Source organism: Lemur catta, chromosome 1 (genome assembly GCF_020740605.2).
Source record: "Lemur catta isolate mLemCat1 chromosome 1, mLemCat1.pri, whole genome shotgun sequence".
Classification (NCBI taxonomy): Eukaryota; Metazoa; Chordata; class Mammalia; order Primates; family Lemuridae; genus Lemur; species Lemur catta.
Window position 1 is genome coordinate 165,247,948 of NC_059128.1, and position 13,178 is coordinate 165,261,125.

Sequence of the window (13,178 nt, forward strand, 5' to 3'; positions counted from 1 at the left end):
GTCAACAATAGAAAATTGGGGTTAGAGAGGGTTTTCTCTTTTAACAACTAAATTGAAATTTTAAAAAAAAAAAGAAAACTAAGCTAAAAATGGCAGAGAGTCCTCTTGAGGACAGTGAAGACTCCAGGCCTGAGTATATATCTATAGACATTAAGAAACATAAGGAGTTCCTCAAAACAGGTCAATTTATCATTTTAGGAGTCAAGACAGCAAGAGATGACTCTTCTTACCTCAGTTCGGTGCACCAGCTGCTGAGTTGCATCATCATTCATACGAAAAATTTCCAGAAATGGGTCAGATTTGCTGAAGAAATCCTAAAATAGATAAACAGCAATAAGTTGTTGTTTTTTTCCTCCTGCACTTGATCTAGTCCTGATCAATCAGTAAGATTTAATCAACAAGAAACCCTCTTGATTTCCTATTGCTCATATGGAGAATGGAGGCCAGGCTTGTCATCTCTTCCTGCTCCAATTCTACCCAAACCCTCTTCCGCTGGCCCTGTAATTCTATGCATCACCCCTTCTTGCTTTGTTCTTCATCCCTGTGATCCATTCTTGGCTACAATGAAATGCATCTAAAGTCTAGATCCTTTGTGAAGTAAGTATTTGGTTGGTTGAGATCTGAAGTATTCTTCAAAGATCAATTCAAATGCCAATTCATTGAAAATCAATGTATCTGTTGCCTTAAATATGCTAATTATAGTTATTATTTAATATAAAGTCTATATAATGACTATAATATCTGGATCACCTATAGGTCTGTTTCTATTATCTGTTTCTTGGTTCTGCCTCTTGGTGTGCTTGTTAATTTTTGATTAAATAGTAGACACTGTGTAAGAAAGATTATAAAGGTTTTACATGAGTCTTTAGCTTCTAGTAAGCAGTTAGAATGGGGACAATCACCCAGATCTAATCAGGATTAAGCTATTGAGAGGTTGGATGTCTTCAAAAGTCTTTAAAGGTCCAATATATTTCTGATTCCTCTACTCCTTGGATATAGTCCTGGAAGGGCTGTCACTGAGGACTGCTCCTTCTTGACAAGTCTTCAATGCCAATTTGTATTCATGAGACTCTCAAAGGCATTATTTACCTCCATAATCTCTTGTCTCTAGATTTTTGTTCGGTTTCTCTCTACTCTGCTATTTGCTAATTGGTGAATGCCTGGAGAGGATAAGCCACTCAGACTACTGGACTACTTCCCTTTTCTGAAGCATCTGTGAGTTTTTAGCCCTAGCTCTCTTAGCAGCCCTGAACTTCTGTTTTTCTTCCCCAGTCCCATGAGGCCACCAAAACTTCTGCTTAGTCTTTCTGTTTCCCAGTAGCTATTTTCTGCTAGGCTTCTCAGCCTCTCCATCCAGCTATTTTACGAATCAGCCTTGAGGAATTGCCTTGAGTGGGAAATCTGCACAGAATATCTGAATCACTTTGATAAACCAATTTTTCTTCTCTCCAGTTTCTTGGCCCCTCAAATCTTGACTGCCTTAGGCATTCTCAGATGTCTCTTGTATCTTGTTCAGTGTTTATAGTTCTTTTCAATGGGAGAATGATGTCAAACAAAAAGGTGTTTTATTGTTGGAAGTAGAACTTATCTCTATTCTTCTTTTAAGCTTATTTTTTTTAATGTCAATGGATTATAAATTCTCAAGAGAGGAAAAACTTTATTCATTTTCCTTTATATTAAATATTTCTACTATTTCCTCAGTATCTTCCATGGTGTCTAGATTTTAGTAGTACATAGTGTTTATTGAATGAATGAATATATAAATAAATGATGAATAGCATAAACACCTGGTATAGGATAGAAGGCCATCTGAGCAGTAGCCTTAGTCACACACTCTTATTGTGTATCTCACCAAATAATTATTTTTCATAAATCTAGACTGTAGCAAAGCAGAATTAAGCCTGTATTTGCCTTAAAAGTCATCTTTTATCCCTAAAAGTCAGCAGGCCAGAGTCAAACTCATTATTTCTTTTTGTGCATTGTTTGGCCTCTACTTTTAAATTTTCTCTCACTATCAATGTCTTTACCAGCCATTCTCTTCTTGAGCTCAGCAAAATATTTATAGAGCATATACTGATCACAGAGCTTTGGTTCTTGATGTTAAGATACAAAGAGAGATAGAACCTGGTCTCAGCCCTCCAAAGTACCATCTAGTTTGGTGGTGAGATAAATATACAAATTAGTATAACCTGAGGCTAAGTACAAATGAATAAATGAATGAATGCACAAGGAATGTTCAGAGAAGAGGAAGAAGTTGATGAATTTTGACTGAAAAAGATGGTCTTGAGGAGGGTATTTCTAGGGAGGGAACAGCCTGAGTGAAGTGTGAGAGTAGACACAGAGGGAGATGCCCCATGTAGATTAATTGGACTGTAGCCTGAGGAAGTGTAGGGGAGGAGTTGGAAACAATGTCAGCAAAGTCAGCTGCAGGATATGAAGGGCCTTAAATGCTCATCCAAAGTCTGGACTGGCCTGGAGAGGCAGTGGGGAGCTATTGAAGGATCTTGAGCAGAAAAATAAATGACTGGCTCTGTAATGAAGAATGTCAGCCTAGAAATGTTGTAGGATACCTTAGAAAGAGAAGAGATAGGAGGTGAGGATAACTCTTTTTCCCTTTTCTTTCCTCCCTACCCAACCAGGAACCAAACACCAAGAGTCTAGGACATACCCTTCCACTCTATTTCTGAAGGTAGAGCCTTCATCTTGTCAAGAACCCACAATGTCTTCTTCCATCATTAGCCTGTCTCTCCCCACAAATGGCCCTTTTCTCCCCCAGACACACTTCTAGCTGATTCCCACGTCTATGAGTTTGCTTAAGACATTAGCCCCTCAGGCCTGTTTCTGTTTCTACATTCATCTTAAAATATTGGAACCTCCCGCTCTCCTCCCTTCCCTGATGAGTGTGGGCCACATTAGCTTGTTCCTATGCACCCTTGGGCTCTTTCTCTAGTAGCTTCATGCTTTGCTTCCTTAAATAGATGTTGGTCCCTCAGAGGGTGTGTTTATTAATCATACTTAAAAACTGCTAACCATAAAGGAAGAACTCTACCAATTATTTTGCTTTTCCTTTTTTAAAACTTTTGTTACCATGATTAAAAATGGAAAATATAGAAAAATGACAAAAATAGGAAAAAAACTCCATGACCTCACACATAATTCTACAACCATCAATCATATTTTGTTTTTTTCTAGAGTCTAGACATATTTTTCTTCCTTCCTTTTTAAAAAAAATTTGCAATCATAATCTATATACAATTTAGTACCCTATTCCTTTTACTTATAGTATATTGCAATGCTTTTTCTATTTTATTTCACATTCTCTTTTAAAATACAGTTTAGGGTTAGCAAGAAGTTGTTAGGAGGACATACTATAAAGCAGGGAAAGAAAGAACAGGTACAGTCTCTGTCTTCAAGTAACTGAAAATCTATATGCAGCACACTGGCTTTAGTATTAATCAAATCCCGACACTACAACACCCTACAACACCCCTAATCTGGGTGATTTTAGGTAGATATTTAATTTCTCCATCTCGTTTTCTCATCCATAAATGGAAAGAGCATCACCTTTTGTATCATAGCGATGTGGGAAAATTAGAGGATATGGTGCCTGGGAAGTGTTGAGTCCAGTGTCTGGTACATGGTAAGCACTCAAAAAAATTTGGCTGCTATGACTATATTATTATATCAATAGAAGAGAGAATGCATGGGGACACTTTGTAAAACTCTATACAAATATCAGGGATGATTACTGTTAAGAAGGCATCTGATTCCTGGAAACAAAACAACTCATAAGCAGCTCAAAAACATCAAGTGTACACTCAGAAATCCAGAGCTTCAAAACAACAGCTCTGGGTCTAATTATGTGGTCACTTTAATCTGGAATTTTCAGCTTTGCATGACCATCAACATTAAGATGGACATTGGGACAGTTCTGGCAGTGAAGATAAATGAATGAGGCATTTTACCAAAGTTCTGCTACAGTGAAATTCTTTAATAACACGGAAGCCATGTTACTCTGCCCTTTTAGTTTAATATGAAACAAACTGAGTTGAGTGAGAGGGTGATAAGCAATCAGGAAACAATACATATCCACCACAGTGATTCTGAAAATGGAATATTGGACCTAGAAGAAATTGTCTGAAAGATGCAGAGTCATATCTAGGCTCTACAGTTTATTAAACCTGTAACTTTTGGAAAAATTTTAACCTCATTATGCTTCATCTATAAAATGGAAATAAAAATTTCCACCTTTGGGAATATGGCTATGAGTTCAGGGGATAATATAGGTTAGACACCTGACACATTACAGATGCTCAATAATTGTAACTTTCTATCACTAATGCAGACTGGATTACGGTTCTCAGGCAGGCATACTTGAACATAGCTAAATCACAGCACAGTATGTACAGAGATTTTATGTTTCTTTAGAGCAAGGGTCAGCAAACTGTGGCACACGAGCCAAATCTGGCCCACTGAATGTTCCTGTGAATAAAGTTTTATTGAAACACTGCCACACTCATTCATTTACATATTGTCTATGGCTGTTTTCATTCTTCAAAGGCACAGCTGAGTAATGGGGACAGAGACTATATGGCCTGCAAAGCCTAAAATATTTACCCTCTGGCCCTTTACAGAAAAAGTTTGCTGACCTCTACTTTGGAGACAGATTTGCTTACTTATACAGCACCTCATCAAACTAGCATCATAGGAATACTAAAAATGCAATCTATAATGATTATTATTACAAATGTGGAGACCAACAGTGTGAGAATCTGTTCTGATACACCATGAATATTTTCTCGGGAAGGGAAGGAGAAAGAAGACTTTGTCAGCTTGAATGTTCCAAAGTGATTATTACATTCTCTTCCTCTTGTTGGGTTAATTGCCAACTATCTGCTAATGTAATAAATGTGCTTTGGAAGTTAGAAAGTCCCTTTCTCGGCCGGGTGTGGTGGCTCACGCCTGTAATCCCAGCCCTCTGGGAGGCCGAGGCGGGTGGATCGCTCCAGGTCAGGAGTTCGAGACCAGCCTGAGTGAGACCCCGTCTCTACTAAAAATAGAAATAAATTATCTGGCCAACTAAAAATATATATAGAAAAAATTAGCCGTGCATGGTGGCTCATGCCTGTAGTCCCAGCTATTCGGGAGGCTGAGGCAGTAGGATCGCTTAAGCCCAGGAGTTTGAGGTTGCTGTGAGCTAGGCTGACGCCACGGCACTCACTCTAGCCCGGGCAACAAAGTGAGACTCTGTCTCAAAAAAAAAAAAAAAAAAAAAAAAAAAAGAAAGTCCCTTTCTCCACTAAGTGAACTGCATTAACATTAGATAAACAAGTTATTTCTGACAGACTAAATCTATTTTATGTATTGACTCTCATTGAAAGGTGTCTCAGATTTCAAGAGTTCTGGATTTCCATCCTAGGGAGATGGTTGCTGGTCTGCTAAACAGCATTGGAAAGGCAAGTTAAAAATGACTATTTCTGTCAAAAGGAATGGGGCATTTGTCCATCTCTGCAGTTTGCAAAAGTACTTAGTGCTCCTTGATACACTCTATGATAGCATTTCTCAAACTCTTGGTCTTAAGAACCCTTTACATTCTTAAACATTATTGATGACCCCAAAGAGCTCTTGTTTATGTGGGTTATATCTACTAATATTTATCATATTACATGTGGGTTATATCTACTAATATTTATCATGTTATAAAACTGATAAATTTAAAAAATATTCATTTGTTATATTATTTAAAAAATAATAAAAATAGACCCATTGCATCATAACAAAAATAGCATTTTAATGGAAAATAATTATATTTTTTAAATTTAAAAAATAGTGAGAAGAATGGTATTATTTTACAATTTTGCAAATCAATTTAATGACTGGCTTTTAGAAGGCAGAGGATTCTCATATCTGCTCTGTATTCAATCTGCTGTGATATTAGGCATCAAGTAGCCTCTGGAAAACTCCATTGTACACGTGTGAGAGAAAGAGAGTGAAGAAAGAAAATAATGTTTAGTATTATTATGAAAATAGTTTTAACCTCATAGATTCCCCTGAATAGGTCTTGATACTGTGGATCACACTTGGGGGACTGCTGCCCTACAGCATACCTTGACTTCCCTGCTCCCCCGCTTCCTACTTCCCCGAAACACATGGGAGTATTACCAAGTCTTCCACATTCTGAGACCAACCCAATGTTTATTCATCAACTCTCAGCCCTGAAAGAAGATTTAGATTTTAGTCAGGCAACCTAACTGGGTCCCTCTTTGGTACTGATTTTTTTGTGAGTTTGTGCGTGTGTGGCTTTAGGTAAGTCATTTCACATCTCTGAGCCTCAGTTTTCTCATGTGTAGAAGAAGGAAGTTAGATTAGACTAGTGACTTTCTATCTGAGGTATTTAGATTCCCAGGGGTTACCAGAGCTACTGCAAGGGGATTCAGATCTCCTACTGCCATTGTCTAAATTGGATAGAGAATAGTTTTCCTACATATTCATACTGCAATTTTTAAATGTATGTAGAAATCAGTTACTTTCATGATACTCATTAACACAATAAAAAATTGAGAGCTTTATTCACCTCATAGTGACTCTTAGTCATGATATATTTTCTCAGTTAATAGATATAATGAATTCAACTGATAACATGTAGGTATCTATAAAATTATTTAATGCTAAAAGCTAGAAAGGGGTCCTCCTTAAGAACCTCTGGGAATTATTTTTCCAGCTGTAACATGATATGATTGTACTATCTTATCCTGGTTCTATCACAAAAATATTGTGGCAGATTGCGTTTGTAAAAGATGACCACCACAAGTTCATGGTCTACATGCTTTTCTAAAATATAACTTTGCTGCTCCCCCATCAAGGCATGGAGTCTAACTCTCCTCTCCTAGAATCTGGGCTGGCCTTACGACTCACTTGTAACCAACACAATGTAGTGGAAGTGATGATGCATGATTTCCAAGGCCAGGTCAGAGAGAGCCATGGATATTCTTCCTGGTTCTCTTGGGATGCTCTTTCTGGGAGAAGTCAGCCACCCTGTAGGAAGTGTGACTGACCTAGGACCACTATGTAGGCATTCTGGTTGACTGTTCCAGCCGAGCCCAGGCATTCAGTGATCTCATGAGCCAGACATGTGAGTAAAGCTAGGTTGGACCCTCCAGACAAGCTTATCCACCAGCTGAGTACCACCGAGTGACTTCCATCAACAATCATAAAGAGCAGAAGAACTGCCCAGGCGAATCCTGACTGAATTGCTGACCCTCAAAATCATTAGATATAATAAAATAGTTGTTAATTTAAGTCACTAGTTTTGAGGTTGTTTACTATACAGCAATAGAAAACCTGAGCAGTAGTATTGAATCTTTGGGTAAATCCTCAGACCTAGCTGAGCCTTTGTTTCCTGAAGAGGTTGTATGAGATGATCTTCGTGGTACCGTCTTACTCCTCGATTCTACAACTTTGCCTTCTTTCCACCTGAGACCATTCACCTTCCATTCCAACCAGAGCAAGAGCTTCTGCTTTGTTGTCTGAATTACTAGGGAGTCTGGACAAGACACAGCCATATTATGAAGGAAGTGGGATCCACAGCACTGGGATGAGGAGGCCCAGCAATGACTTATGCAGCCCAGGATGGAATGGCCATTCGGAACCATATTAAGTGCTACAGGGGACTCTTTCAGTTCTGTGAGCAGGTGTTCATTTGACTGAAGGGAAACTGTTCAAAAACCCAAGAGCCAACAGGCCCACTAACAAACCCCCAAGTGTTCTTGGACTGTAATGTAAGTCAATCAGAGGACAAATTAGAGGTACTTAAGACTACTAATGGTGTAGAGAAACCATTATAAGCTGTTAAGTGAGTAGCTTAAAACTGCTACATGCTGACCCAATGGCTTATAATGGCAATAGGGAAGATACTTCAAAGCAGTTTTGTGAATTCTTCTGAAACTTGGGAAGATGAGGGAGGAGAAGGAGCACAATTGTTGTGAGGAGGTGAGGTTAAAAGCTCACTTCCAACTTACATCAGTGCACACTGCACTTCCCACCACCTACCTCCTGCTCATGTCAAAAGGCAGCAGTTTGTGAAGGCCTCACACAATCTGCTCAGAACATTAAAAAATCCAAATACATTCAGTTTATGTCTTTCCTGATGTCCCCTGGCAGAATAAATTGCCCTCTCCAGAACATTCTGATTATATGTCACTTATCACATCCTATCATGGCTATAGTATTTTTATATCATTTGTTTTTTTAAATGTATGTTTCACTTAGATGATGAATTCCAGGTTGCAGATTGTGGTGTGTCTTTTTCCCAGCACCTCAAGCATAACAAACACCCGACAAAGGTTTGACAAATCAATGATGAATGAGTGAATAAATGAACAAATGAAAGAGTGAACCAGTGAATGCATAAATGGGCTGAGTATTTTTTCTAGGTGAAAAATGAATGAGATATGTCAGGATATGAGCTGTGGTTTAAAACTTTAAACAGTTCCTTGAGACATTGCTTTATCATTTTCCGCCTAATGCCTATAAGTCATTGTTTGAAAAAGTGGTACTACATTTAAAAAATCCCCAATTCTCTAGTTTTACTTTAGGAAAATGGAGTCCTATGTAAATATATTTCTTGAAGTGATGTGTTTTTTGACTTAAGGATATGGTTGGAGGGAAATCATAGATATCATATGGTGAGGGGAGGACAGTCCTCCCCCCTTTTTTAAGGTCTGGAGAGTATAGAACCTTTTTTGTGTATATATGACTCATAGGGCCTGTGATTGGGTAAAAGTTGTAGTATTATAGAAAGAGTATAGATGGAAATCAGAATGACATAGGATTGAATCCTCACATTCTAACAGGTTACTTTGGCCATGAAAACGTGCCTTGCAGACTTCCACCTGTAGGGAGTGTAACTGACCAAGGGCCCTGGCTGCTGTCCTCTGAAATCCATCCCTGCTTTCGCATTGGGACCAGGCTCCCCATGGGCTACTCCCAGCCAGTAACAGAGTACATAGGAGATATTAAGGCAAGCCCCTTTGGGGGAAAGATGGGACTCCCTGATAGCTGACTTTGGCTCTAGGACTCCCTGATGGCCTTGCTGGACTTTCCTTAGACTTTGTGGCATTCCAGGAGACTTCTACCCCCCTCCCGTTTGCTCCCTCTTTCCAGGTTAGGGTAAGATTTGCATCATGATCCATTGACTTTCCCAGACTTCCTGCTCTGTTTCCTATATACACATTTCTCCTAATAAAATCCTTACATATTTACTCCTGTCTTGGTGTCTGTTTCTTGGACAATCTGGACTAACACACGAAGTGACCTTAGACAAGTTACTTCATCTACGAATCTCTTTCCTCATTGGCAAAACAGTGTTAATCATATCTGTTACATGGCAGCTGTACAAATGAATAAATGTGATAATGCATAAAAAGCTCTTAAACCTGTACTTGGCAAAGATAGGTGCTTAATAAATGTCAGTTTTTCCCCCTTTCACATCTTCTCTTCTCCCTTGGAATGTCTCTAGCAATGGGGTTAAATCATATTTACCTGTGCACATCTGACCTGTGGCAATTGGAAACAAATGGAGTTTTGGTATAATAAAATTGTTCTGTTTTAATTATAGTCCCTTCCCCTTCTTATTAATGGCTTCTCAGTTTGGGGGAAGACTTATTCTGCAGACCTCTCTGAAATTTTTGATCTGTTTAATAATGTGGGTTGAAAGGGAAAAATAGCTTCAGGGGGAAATTGGATTAAACTGTGTGTGCTCGCCTTATTACTTCCTTCAATAAGGTTAATGCCAAACACTTTACCTTGTCATCCAATTTTCGTGCATTGAATGCAAGCTCAACGTAGTCATCATTTCCAGATAATTCTTCAGCAATAACCTAAAGGAAAAAGCATACATCAGCTACAGTAGAGAGTGGAGCCCTTAGCCCAGGAACCTATGAGCAAATTTAGTTCATGCTTGTTCCAAAATTCAACAAAGAGTGATGTTGGGCAAGGAGTTTTTCCACAACCCTAGTGAACACGGCACACCATTTCCAAGTGTTCAAGGGAATTCCCTGGAATAAACAATAGTAGATAACTAGATTTCATTTATGCTGAGCATGAGAACATGAGAGATGGGACTTACACTGGACGAAGAGATAGAGGGAGCAGCATTTACAAAGAGTTTCTTTCTTTCAAGATCACATTGCACTGGATGGTATTTCCATAAATAACTATAATATTTTTTCCCTTTAGGAAGTTACAAAGAAGGAAGAACAGTAATATTTTTAATTGAATTAAATCTGTGTCTTGACATAACCAATGTGATAAGGGTCTCCATGTGCTGTGTTCCCTTAGTACAGGGGTCCCCATACTGGTAGTATTCCAAATACTATGGAAAATTTAAGTTATTTACATCTCATATTAAAGCTAAAATGGCTGTCTGAAGAAGTAAAGACACAAAAATGTTGAGCGAATGAGGGTAGGGAACATGAGTCCAGGTATATACGAAAAGCTCAAGAACTATTTGACAACCCAGGAACTATTATATTTATATTTTTCATTTGGAACGCTTTTGTCTTTTACCATCTTAATGCCTCTGCATCCCACTGGAGTGGTGGTCCTTAGCAATTTTGTGGTCATAGACACCTTTGGAAAGCTGATGATCTCCATCTCCAGAGGCTTAGAAAATCTCATATACATTTTCAAGTGTTTTCCAGAAGCTAGAAGCCAATGTTTTGATCTAAGAATCCAAGATGAAGAGGAGTATTTAAATATTTAAAATTTAAAAGAAGATTAACTTTTTCTGGGATGTGTGGAGGAAGAAAATATCCAAGGTTTTTTAGAGAAACGGTGACAAGATGAGGTTTTATTTTTTTAGGAAAGAATCATAGACCTTTCCATAACTGGGCATACTGACCGTGTGGGTTTGGGAGCGAGCCCTTGAGTTCCGGCTTTTAGAGCACCACTGAGGTCTCTCTCTAAAGACCCACATGATTCATGACTGAATAGTCAAGAAGAAGCTTTGGCATGGCAGTGTCATAGAAAATATCCAAGCAACAAATTCAGGTAAGTTCTTGTGGGAACGGCCACAACTTTCACCACTGAACTGAGAACACTTTTGAATTTTTTCCTTTAAAAAATTTCCCCTTCTTCCCTCCTTCCTTTCTTCCTTCCTTCCTTCCTTCTTTTCTCCCTCCCTTCCTTCCTTCTTTCCTTTCTCTTTCTTTCTATCTTTCTTACTTTCTTTCATTTTTTCTTTCTTCTTCTCCTTCTCCTTCTCCTTCTCCTTCTCCTCCTTCCTCTTCTTCTTTTCTCCAGTTACAAAGGAATGTTCAAAGGAACTCCCTAGCAATTCAGATTCTCCTGGTACCTTTTTCTACCTTTTTCCCTCTTCTCTTTTTTTGGGAAAGAACCACTTTTTTCTTCTTTGTGCATATAGCCAAATGGTTGGACCACTTTCTCTGTGTTCCTCAAGGGCTCTAATACAAGATGTCAAAGTTTCAAATACCATGAGCTCTATTTGAAAAGTTAAGCTTTTTTTTTTTTTAAGAAAGAAATAATTCCAGCATTACCCAATAGAACATTCTGCAATGACAGAAATGTTCTATAATCTGCACTGTACAATATAGTAGCCACAGGCCACATGTAATTATTGAACACATTATATGTGGCCAGTGTGACTAAGGAAGTGAATATTTAATTTTAAATAGTTGTTTTTAAGTTTCGATAGCCACATGTAGCTAGTGGCTACTGAATCAGACAGCTCCAAACTATTTAAGAGGAGTGTTAAATTCCGGGCTCTCTAGTCCTCAGGCAACAAACCAAGCTTGGACTAAATGCTATTAAAACAAAGTTTTAATTCTCAAAATAAATGATACAGGACTAGGTGGCTTTGATGATTTGAAAGCCCAAACAATTCCTTATTCTCACTGTGCTCAATGACTCCATCTTTCTCTTCCACTAAAACCTGTCTTACAATTGCAGAAGTGCTTAGTAGAAATGAGTGACCTCACCATCAAATTCTTTTTCTTCACCATTTTTCCTAGGGGTAGAAGGATCCAACTGTAATGTCAGGAAAGAGAAAGACATTGTAGAATTCATTGCAGAATTTCTATTGGGTAATGCTGGAAATATTCCTTTTTAAAAAAAAAAAAACAAAGAGCTTAAATTTTCAAATAGAACTCAGTTTGAAACTTTGACATCTTGTATTAGAGCCCTTGAGGAAGGTAGAAAAAAAAAAAGACGTGAATTGGATAGTACAGCAGTTATGGCATCAACTCCCAGTAGCCAGAGGGTCTGCTTCCCAAGTGACTGATTTGGACTAACCAGCCTGCCCTGGCACTGCCCCTGGGCAGATGGCTGCTTAGGGAGCACTCACTCACCGTGATGGAGGATTTCCCTGCTGTGTTCCCGTGCTTCAGCAAGGATTTAGACAGCTTTCTCTGGGAAACAATCTGCACAAAAGGAAACAAAAGGTGAAGATACTAGTCATATATCTCCAGGTCTATTTAAAAAAAAATTTCTTTACAAAATTCTGCACTCACAGTTCTATTTGAAATTATGATAATACCTATGTCCATTTATATTCCAAGGCTTGTCCTTGGGTCTCTCCCTTTTTCCTTTCCTTTCATGGTGTGTGATATAAGAGAGTTAGTGAGTGAGGAATTATAGATAATTCAATCAATTAGGAGGTGACTTAATTGTTGCTGAAGGATTTATATCAAAATTAGATGAGCAATGTTGAACATGAATGTTAAGATAAACTAGCAAAAGCTTCAAAATGATCTCAAATTAGCAGTAAGCCTCTGTGAAAAGTGTGGGATGGAGTGCAGGGAGGGAAAGGAACCTAAGGTCTAAATATGCAGCTTCTGTGTCTATAACCTCTAGAGCTCTATTTTTAACATATTAATTAGGAAGCTATAAAGTAAGTCATCAGATAACTGATGCTCAGATGAGCCAAAAGGAGTGATTGGGGTCCTCTTCATGATTCAGTGTCAGTACACATGTGCAATGACAACCAAAATCATCACTGTATTGAAAGCTATTGTTAGCAGAACCTGTCCCATTTCCTGTTTCCCCTCTTTCTTCTTTTCTTGAAGGAGAAGTTTGGCAATGCATTGAAGCCCTGATGGATATGCAGCCCATGATTTCCAAAGGATAAAAAGGGTTTAAAAAATGTTTGTACTCCTACAATA

The 13,178-nt window shown here is 38.4% G+C and overlaps 1 protein-coding gene across 2 annotated transcripts in view; it reads right to left on the bottom strand.

The window, feature by feature from the left end:
• CPNE4 (copine 4) overlaps positions 1-13,178 on the bottom strand; it is a 433,633-nt gene that overhangs the window by 117,266 nt on the left and 303,189 nt on the right. For both annotated transcript variants that reach the window (XM_045538714.1, XM_045538722.1), the window contains 3 exons: positions 12,366-12,437; positions 9,804-9,878; positions 231-314 (listed from right to left, as the gene is read on the bottom strand). In XM_045538714.1, coding sequence (XP_045394670.1) covers positions 231-314; positions 9,804-9,878; positions 12,366-12,437 — 231 coding nt within the window. The remainder of the gene's footprint in view (positions 1-230; positions 315-9,803; positions 9,879-12,365; positions 12,438-13,178) is intronic.